Consider the following 10,812-nt stretch of genomic DNA (forward strand, 5'->3'; position numbering starts at 1 on the left):
TGCGAGACCATTTTTTGGAAGTGATTCCAACAATAAAGTGAAAATGAATTGATTGAATTGAATTCATACATTCATCGTTGGACTGTTTTGTTCATTTTATTAGTAAGAGGTGTTTGTACAGTAATACATTTTTTTTTACAAAGACTTCATAGTTTCTTATTCATGTTAAATGTATGAAAATTCACTAAAATAGGCCTACAAAAATGCAAAAACATGTGACAAAGAAACAACATTAAACATTTGTAAAAAATAGTCCCACCTCTTATCACCATTGTATAGGTTGAGCCAGTTAAAATAACTCACTTAAAAAGAGCTAAAAAAAACACTGAATAAATGCACAATTTGTAAAAAGAAATTCATTTTGACAAATCTGCTGAGAACGTGGCACTGCTTGTATCGTCATCTGTTTGGTATTATTTGGGCTCTGTGTGTGACCTATTGCATTTGCTATTCACATTAAATTCACCAGGCTCTTCTTTAGGTTTTTCAGGCTGCTCAAACCCACACGCTTCCCTTTCCCTCGCTCTCTCCTGCCCCCTGCTGGCCACAGCAGCCCCCCAGGCCTCGATGACCTGACGCAGGCAGGTTCTTGTAGACGGCCCGGCTGTAGGGGATGAAGCACAGGCCCAGCTGGAGGTGGCGGGCCATCCTGCAATAAGCGGCCAGAGCCAGAACCAGGAGCGGAGCCAGCAACAGGAACCCCACCACCAGCAAAGCCACACAACCTCCATCGTCCAAGAGATCTGAACAGTAGACGGAAGTACCGTGGCGTTGAACCTTTGGAACAAATGGGGAGAGTCAGTTAGCAAGAAAGAGAGGTAGGGCAAAGTACTGTACAAATTGTGCCTGTAATATATTGTCTGATCTGATAAGAGCATGAATACATTGACCTGCGATAATTAATAAAAAAGCATCTGGTGAGGCAGTGGGAGTCAGTCGACTGACAGCTCAGATGGAGATAGTTAACTTATCACTGATTCAGTGAAATGATAAGAGAGGATTATGTGTGAGAGTTTTATTACCCAGATGTTTTGTGTTAGTTGAACTGAAATATAGGAAGTTTAGTCATCAGTGCTTGGATGACATTAGAGTAATCTAAGATGTTTTAATGTCCTTCGAGGGAAGAGAGTTGGAAGTTGGAGTTGGGGTGGAACTGCAGTATGTGAGGACCAGTACAGAAAAAATATTAAAATATAATTATATATATACACAGTACCTTTCAAAAGTTCGGAGTAAGATTATTTTTCAAAGGAATGAACACTTCATCAAGGACCAAAATACAGTGAAGACATTTATAATGTTTTAAATTTTTTAAATAAACTCTGTCATTCTGAAATATGAAAGTAAAAATGCATAATATTAAGCAGCACAACCAATTTCAACACTGACATTACTCTTTCTTGAGCAGCAATGATTTCTGAAGGATCATGTGACACTGAAGACTGGAGTACTGATCCTGAAAATTCAGCTTTGTCATCACAGGAGCAAATTGTATTTTAAAAATATTAAAATTGAAAACACTTATTTTAAATTGTAACAATATTTCACAATATGACTGTTCTTCTATATTTTTAACCAAATAAAAGCAGCCTTGGTGAGCAGAAGAGACTTCTTTCAAAAACATTAAATAATCTTAACTCAAACTTTTGAATTGTCTAGTTTCTTTTGCTCAAATCTTACTCTTTTTTTATTTTATTTGTACTAACATGCATTGTTGAATCACGTACAGTTAGACTACAAATGTACATTATAAAAGCAAATAGGGTGCATTTTGATTGGAAGACTACTTACTATAGAACATTACTTATACAAACGTAACAACGTAAAAAATTACCGTTGAATGGCAGAGGAAGCCAAAAACGACCATGATGAGCGTTGGCAAGAGGATGAGGCCGAAGATAAATGCAGCCAAACCTACGTTGAGCGCGGCGATGACCAGATTCTGTGCTGTAACCAGAACAGAGCAGGCCCAACAGTCCAAAGAGCCCCTCAGCTCCAGAGGAGAGTCGTTCACTGCACTGCCTTCTATTGAGTACGGAGGAGGAACCACTACACCTGAGCTGGACAGGTTTGCTGGAGTACTGGAGGAGATGGAACCGGTGTGATGGAGACGCGGGTGAGGGGATTCGAGCTCCCCCCGATCCGTGGGGGACTGAAGAGAGATGGGTTTCTCCAAGGAACCATTACGGGAAAGACTCATCTTGCCGTTCATCATTCCTGTCAGGTATGATAGTCCAGTTTTTGTCTAGATAGATAGATAAGGGCTATTGGTTAATAATGGTACAGTAATGGCTAAAATGGCCACAAACAATGAAATGAATCAATATCAGATTATATTTTTAGGAGTTAGATGTTTATAACATCTAGGCCTGGTTTCACAGACAGGGTTTAGATTAAGCCAGGATTAGGCCTTAGTTCAATTAGGGCATTTAAATAGCTTTTATAAACGTGTCCAAAAATACATTACTAGTGTGAATGTTGAGACAAAACAATGGCTTGCTTTCAGTTAAACACTTATTATTTGAGCTGTAAAGCTGTTTAAATCATTTTTACAGTAGTTTTAGGGTTTATTGTGTTGCCTTGTCTCGGCGGTGCGGTGCCAGAGAAGTTGTGAAATTGGATATAACTTTACACAGAAATGGTTAGTATGTGAATTTTGTAATGCTCAAATCAATCATGTTAACACACTGAAAAAAATGATTCATTGAATTTAATAAAAAAATGTTATGGTAAGTGATTTTGTTGGTGGAAACCGTTTAAAAAGTGTGGATTGTATTTCTCAAAAAAGTTCTGGTGAAATGTATAGAAAGTAAATGGTGATAACTAATACTGAAGATCAGGAAATTAAGCCGCTGACCCCACCCTGATCTCCAGGATACCAAAAAATACAAAACAATAACTTTGGAACGGGCTCATCAGGAAACCCTGAATGCTGACTATAGATCACAAATCCTACAAAACAGCGGAACGCCAAAAGAGCAACATCCTAAAAAGAAACAGTCATAAAGAGCCCTTAACAGCTTGTTACAGGTTTACAACGATCACTTAAGCAAGTGAATGTCAGGAAAATATAAATGTCCCCTTGATTTATGCTGTTTAGTCCTTTTGATCAAAAATACGCATTGAGTAGTAGTAGCATTGATGACAGATGTTAGAGACAGATGTTGTTTATTTGGAGTGGGCCCAATTTTTAGTGAATACAAGTATGATGTCACTCTGCCATTAATAGTTCAGATGTTATCGAGACCTTGATTTAAAATCCTTTCCCACACAATCACCTTTACATCACTTGTGTTTTTATTAAGTGACAATATTAGCAAAAGACTCTAAATTTATAATCTTTATATTTATGAATTGTGCAAACGGTATTAATCCAAGTGATGGTGGACAGTTATTTTAATATTTTATTTATTTTATTGATGTATTTTGTTTTAATAGTAAAATGCTTTATTTATAATTTATTTTTTAGAAGTGATTGCAAGAATTTGCCAAGATTAAATCACCACCACGACTATTTTTACATTCTGATTCAGGGTTCCTAATATCAGGAAATTCCACAAAATATATCAAGGGGATTTTGACAGGACATAGACCGTCTTTAGGGAATTAAAGTCAATAGATATGCCAGGAAAAAAGAACAGCATAAACTGAGCTAATCTATGAATTGCATTGTTTATCATTGGTGTATTGAAAACACTTTATATTTTTATAGTTTTTTCCTCCAACTTTGTATAAAAGCGGCTGCTAAATGATTAAATGTAAATATTTAACATGGCTCCAAGATACCAGGTCTTAATGCATAATACTGAAATACCTTTGTGTTCTATTTATCCAATGCCTGTATGATAAAAATTCACATTATGTATTTGCATATTTAAATATGCAAACAGAAATAAACATAAATCGTTAGCCTCATAGCATAATTGCCTAAGTCATTTTTTTATTAATTATTTCTTAGGCAATTATGCTATGAGGCTAACGATATATTAAAACATGTGCATAAAAAAAAAATCATGAAACAGTAATTTTTTGAAAATCATGTACATTTAAAAATATGCTTAAAAATCATGAAACAAGTTAAAAAAAGTCCAAAATCTTCTATACTTACATTAGTATAATAGAGTAGGTTGTCCGTTCCCTGAAAAACCACCTTTCCTCCTGCAGAAAAACCTTTCCCTTTACTTAAAATTTTCTTTCCTCAACGAAACAGATGAATCCTTCAAAGACTGGCTGAGACGATTATATAGGTCTATAATGTTTATTATACGTTATATTTATCTAGTTTTCATGTCCGTCTGTAGTATCTCCACTGGCTCTGTCTGAAACTGACCTCTGTGGAACGGTCACTCCTCTATTTCAGCCTTTTCTCTTCCTCCTTTCCTGCACTGCTCTTTCCTTCCTTTGACGAAGATGTCCTGCCTTGGTAACTCAGTTATATCTCTCCACTCCCACTTCTCTTTTTGGCCCCACACTGCTCTGGCTGGGGCATTTTGGGGTGATGGGTAGGGGGTGTAGTCTTATCCAGGAGTAGTTGTTTTTTTGCCCAATGAGAAGATATATGACCTGGACTTATGTTACACACTCCACAAAAGAGTGTTTACTTTAAAATAAATTTCTCTCAGAAATTGTTAGCTATTTTTTTATTTGAAGTAGAAAGATTCAAAGAGTATTTTCTTGCAAAATGTTCTCCAATAAAAAAAATCGTTTTTATTTTTGCTTTGAAGACCACTGGAAAAATCTTTAGAAGCACGTCATCCTACAAATATTTTATTATTGAACAGTTACCTAAAGAACACATCACGAACTTTGTATTTTCATCCCACTCTTAGAAAAGAATCAGACACTCAAGCATCTCAAGCACAATAAAAGGACTCCTGATGTCCTGAAGAAAATATTTGACACAATTAAGGGGCATATAAAAAAACGGTGAAATATGAAAGAGATCGAGGAAACTCCAGTGGCACAGAAAAAGATTAAGAAAGCTATTTCCCCTGATGAGTTAAAGTCTAAAACAAATATGAAATGAAAGTTAGTAAAGGCTTACACTTATGTCTACACCACCGAGGGCTCTCTAAAACAGTTGGCCCTTTGTATGATGTTTCCCACTTCACCTTGAGTTCAGCTGCAGCTCCAGCGAGGGGAGTTCATGTCTGTTCAATATCTCTCAGGACGTGTCAGAGCTGTCAGGACACAGGGCTCCAGGAGGATGTTTTCTGGAGATTTCAGCGGAGGGCATGTAGATTGGATTTGTTTTTGAGAGAGATATTGGAGTTTTTTTCTTCAGGGCCCAATTCAAATGCTGATCAAATATAACAAAAAATGTTACATAATTGTAAATGCAGCTTTGCAGAAAATGTTTCAATGTTATAATCAGGAAGTATTCTGTTATCACAATAATTCATATATGACTAATATAATATCAGATAAAACTAAAGTAAGAAAATAAGATAGTAGGCCTACATACACAGAAGTCACGGTTCGGTTCATACCTCGGTTCACGGTTCGGTACAATGGAGGGAAAAGCAAAACAAAAATGCAGAAGGCTTGTGCATGTCTCAGGCTGTACCACCAAAGGAAAATAAATTACTTAAGCCTTGTATTTTTTAAATAAGTTTTATTAATAAAGTAAAGGCATAGAACCAGTTTATTTGTAGTGCACTGACAATAGTTTTATATAATTAGTTTATTAATTAAATTAATAAAAAGACCTTGAGATATGTTTGGTAATTGTACCTGAATGAATTGAAAATTAATTTGCTACATTTCAGATTCATATATTTGTTTTCCTTAAATTTTTAATTAACAGTAACTGTCTTAAACACTTTGCAGTTTGAATGATGTCCTGTATAAACAAAATGACGGAGTATGTTTTTATGTTTCCACTGTTCGATCGCGCCTGCGCCTCACACCTCTTACACACACACACACACACACACACACACACACACACACACACACACAAATATAGGCTAAGTAAAGACTTTGCGACTTTTCGATCGCGCCCGCCTCTCTCCTAGCCTGACTACGTCAGACTTCTTACTTCCGCTCAATTTCATTTCGCTTCTGTACTCAGTCTGAGACAGCGTAATAGCTTTCCGGTTTCCTCCGGCCTGAAAACAGCCGGCCAATCAACGAACAGAGGGCGGGCTGAGAGCCGTGACGTAGACACTGATTGTACCGTGGATGAGTAGATTTACTTCACATAAACTGCAAAAGTCGTTCACAGCCATGTTCACTCCGGTATTTCGCTCGATGGTTTTGTTTTCGCATACTACATGTGTTTACAGTGGAAGTTAGATGCGGCTGAGCATGCGCATAACACACGCCATAACCAAACGTTATGTGATTGGCTTACGGGAACCAATGATTTAAACTTCAGACAAGCGCCTCCCCGCGAGAAAGAAAACGCTTTTCAATTATGCCATGCCAGACTCTGTCTACGAAGCAAAGCGAAGTAGCAGAGTTTGGTATTACCAGGCTACCTCTCTCCCTCTCAGCATTGCAATCTTTACATCACAGCCTGCTTCAGAGCTAAGGCGGGGCTACAGATTAGGTGTCCCTAAATAACCCGCGTATCTAACAGTAGTTCCACATTACATTAATTAATTTGCACGCGAGTTTTATTTATTTTTATACCGTGTATTCTCCGTGTAAATTTAAGCACCGAACCGGTTCAATACGAATACATGTACCATTCCACCCCTAGTAGCCTACATAGGTAAGTATAGTATAATATATACTTAAAGGTACACTATGGCCCTTCAGCGGTTAAAAAGAACTGCATGCATTTTGCGGAAGAACATTATTTGGGTTGTGCTTCGGTTCTGCGTGATTGTGCGGATGAATATGGTTATTCTACTGCTCATAAAACACTACAAGAACGGTGTGTGTCCACTACAGCGGCAAAACTCCGCTCAGTGCGTCTCCGCTTTGGGGTGTGTGTTGCAAGTGTGTTTAATCTATGTTTTTCTTTTTTCAACACACACAGTATAATCATCAGAGATGCACGCGATTACATTCGGAAATAGACAAGCTTTGTTTCCAAATGCCCCAAGCAAAGATATCCTGTAAATTTTTATAAACCCAGCCAGTATAATCACAATGAACACATCCAAAATGAAATATTTAACATATAGAACAACTGCAAAGCGTCTAATTTGTAAACAAAATGGTTTAGGCTCTAAATCCAGCATAAACTCCAGCACAATTTGCATTATGTTTAAACTCTCAAGACAGACGTAACATATCCCGAACCTTTCGCTTGATATTTCCATCTGAGTAGAGAACTGCCCAACCTTTTGACGCTCTAAACGCTTTCTCCGGTCCGCTGTCAATCCCACAATGCACTGCGCGAGCGTGAAGCTCAACTTCCATTGGAAAGAATACACTCTATGCACGAACGCTGCTGACGTATTTCCGGTAGAATCTCAGCCAGCGTCTTTACTTCCGCTTGGCGCGTTCTGTAGCGAAGTGTACTAGCGGCAAAACTTTCATAAAATTAATTTTCTCAGAAACGGAGACAACGATTTTAGAAACAATTTTGTAATGGTGGGCAGATTGAGGCTTCGTGAAGCAATGAAACAGTTGAACCAAATGGGCCATATTGTTTCGAGGCTTCGAATCAATCCGACACCCATCTCAACGGTGACACCTAGTGGTCACTTGCAGGTGTTGATCTGAAACAACCTTGATGAGCCATTAAAATTTTTTTTTTTTTTTTAGTATTGTATTTTTCTAATATGTGAAGCTTGTAACCTATAGGCTCCTCACTGTGCATAATGTTATTTTGGTCCTGCAAAATGAATATTAATAAAAGAAATCAAGCCACAATGTCTCACTTTTTTTGAGATTTTTATTCAAAAATATTAATTTCTCTGCTGTGGAAGGACTTAGCCTACTATGTCACTATATCACCAAAACTCCTCTCACAAAAACCCACGAGATCAATATGCGTTGATTTCACTTTTATACAGATGTGCGATTGTGTGGTCTGTTCCCGTCCGTGTCAATCAAACGCTGATTCGGCGGACCACACCTGATGAAACACTTAGTAAAACCAGAACCCGTCTACGGAGAGCCTGCCCACTCCCTATTAAGTCCTATTGTACCGAATTTTGGTTGTAGTTCCACCAGAGTTCCACTGGGGATGATCGCCCATGAGTGGAGAATGAATGGGAGTCTATGGGGCTAGACGGCTAAATTTGTCTCTTTCACCCGATTGCCGTTGAGAAATCTCAGATTCGATAGTAGGTTTTGCAAGTTCAACATGGGTTATAGGTCAAAAGTTGAATGAATGAGTACTTAAGTCCTTTCGATTTCTTACAGGTTGAGTTGTTGTTGCCCATAACACGCTAGCATTCTGCTAATGAACGCTGATTGGTCAGTGAAGGACTGATTACGACCAGAGATACCGCTTGATGGCATCGTGGCATCCGAAGCAGGACCAGAAACAAACAAAACAAAAACTCGTCTAGCACGTGTATTTACCTGTGTCAGCTGTGTTGTCGATGCCTTGAGAGAAAAGAGAGTGCAGAGCGCGAAAGCACCAGAGTGACTGAAGGATTGCCGTAAAGCAGTATCTCTGGTCGTACGATGTGTATGACGTCATTGACACTTTAAAACATTTTTTTAAGCAAATAAGTGACTCTAAAAAATCTAACACCCAGCAATGTGTAATTTCTTTGCATCTCCTTTCGAATACAACATTCAAATTACTAGACAAAAAATTATATCCTGAGAAAAGTGGATTTTGATGGGTATACTGCCATAGACCTCCATTCATTCTGCACTCGTCCTGTGAGCGCCCTCATATGGAATCAGAGTGGAACTGCAACCAGTTCAGAAGCCGGAAGTGTACTGAGAGTGAAACTTCTCGCCTTATTAGACATTCTCTGGTGAAACACTTCGAGGCTTCGTTTGGCCATAGTCACGTGACATGGGTGTTTTGAATCACGCTTTCGGATCAGTGTTTCGAAGCATCTGCGCTTCGGGATCTCGCAAAGCTTCGGAACGACTGTTTCGCGTCAGCCATCCCTACAATTTCGCTAGTTGGATTTCGCATGATATGAGAGAATACTCACTTTCTTACTCATAGGTGTGACAGCTAACTGCCTCACAATATTGTTAACATCATTCACGTTAACCGCTGGAAGTTCTTGTAAACAGCGAGTGTAATTTACCATTATCTCCACCGACTGCAAAAATGGCTTCCAACGCAGCACCGGATGTAACTGGGCGGGCTGAGACAAAACGCGGAAACGATCGTGAAAACGCTCGCTCCATGCCAGTGGACACGCACCGTAAGAGATATAACCAGTTTGAAAAGGATCTCAAGCTGACTAGCTGAAGATGTATACTTCATACCCATTAATAGACATAGTACTAACTTGAAAATAAATTCCAGCACAGTGCTACAACAACAACCATAATGAAATTACTGTGACCCTTCAAAATAATACTTTACAATGAACTCTGTTAGAGAGCTACTTATGGCAATATGTTCAATAAAAAATCGTACTCACTGCCATTTCCGCGTCATTTTTACAACATTTCAAAATTCTCACCATCTCCGAAAAGCCAAGCCAATGTTGATTCTCGTTGTATTACGAGCTGTTTCGTTCTCTTTTTGTGGCTGATCTTATTGCATATGCATTTGTTGCAGTTTCCCTTTCAGACGCAAAATTTATGGGAGGAGAGTATTTAAATGAATCATGCAAGGTGATTTACTAAGGTTTGCGCTAGTCAATTTACTGGTATTTGCACCGTTATTTACTACCCGAAAAGCATGTCTTAAACCAGATGCTAATTTGCGCTGCTCTTGGTAGATTAAGTTGGTCATTATGGAAATTATCCGGCTACGTCTGAGTTCTCTAATTTCGTGTCGTCAGTAGATTACGTGCTGAACTTTACACTCCCATCGGCACTTTTTTGTTATTGCGCTCTCATGCTAATTCACCCTCTTTAGTAAATCTGGCCGTCAGCGCACTCCATGTCAAGGTTTTTGCTCGTTGTGAAAAAACTAACCTATGCCGGAGCAACTCTTCTCTATTTACAGATATGACGAGACGCGCATGCATGTACGCAATTTCCCGTGAAAAACAATCTCTGCTAGGTCTAAAATATAAACACTTATAATAGGCTTACCATAGTGAATCAGGGTAAGACAAAAACAAGTTTTGGAAGAAGGATTGATGATGTATTCACTAATCATTTAAATGTTATTATGTTGTTAGCAAACAAGAATTCAGTTTAGCAGAAGAATAAAATATAATATTAAACTATTACATTGTTAGTTGCATTATTATTCGCATTCAGCATTGTTTTGTTCCCAGCTGTTTGACTTTATCAGAACAGACCAGCAAAACATTTTCAGGTCACGACCCATGACCTGTGATAGAGTGAACTGGATAAGATATTGAGTTCATAGGGGTGAAAACAGGATGATGACTTTATATGTAAGTAAATACACTATTTACAGTTGTTTATTTGTTCATTCACAGCAGTGGATTACCAGGAGAGAGAGATAAAAGGGGCGCTGGTGAAACATACGAGTTAAGTGTGGAGAGACGATGGAAAACAAGATATATCCTGCGAGTCATAAAAGAGGAAAACCTGTCTTCCTGTCCTTGGAGCCAGGATTTCCGCAGTAAAGTCCGCAGAGAGCGCTGAGGTGTCGCAGAAACATTACTCCTGTCCCATGACCTCTGCAGGCCTCCACTTCCACTCCGCAGACAGACAGGAGACTGTGAATCTGTAACCTTCCTCTAATACACTTCCACACACAATCCAGAAATAACGACACATAAACAGATG

The 10,812-nt window shown here is 38.5% G+C and overlaps 1 protein-coding gene across 1 annotated transcript; it reads right to left on the reverse strand.

The window, feature by feature from the left end:
• Positions 1 to 74: 74 nt before the first annotated feature.
• tmem88a (transmembrane protein 88 a) lies at positions 75 to 4,466 on the reverse strand. Its single transcript, XM_084401413.1, has 3 exons — positions 4,109 to 4,466; positions 1,835 to 2,245; positions 75 to 777 (listed from the first exon to the last, which is right to left on the reverse strand). Exons 2-3 carry the CDS (start codon positions 2,213 to 2,215, stop codon positions 496 to 498), a joined length of 663 nt encoding a protein of 220 aa, XP_084257539.1. The 5' UTR covers positions 2,216 to 2,245; positions 4,109 to 4,466; the 3' UTR covers positions 75 to 495.
• Between the last annotated feature and the right edge of the window lie 6,346 nt (positions 4,467 to 10,812).

This window comes from Rutilus rutilus (assembly GCF_951802725.1).
Source record: "Rutilus rutilus genome assembly, chromosome: 25".
In the NCBI taxonomy this organism is placed as follows: Eukaryota; Metazoa; Chordata; class Actinopteri; order Cypriniformes; family Leuciscidae; genus Rutilus; species Rutilus rutilus.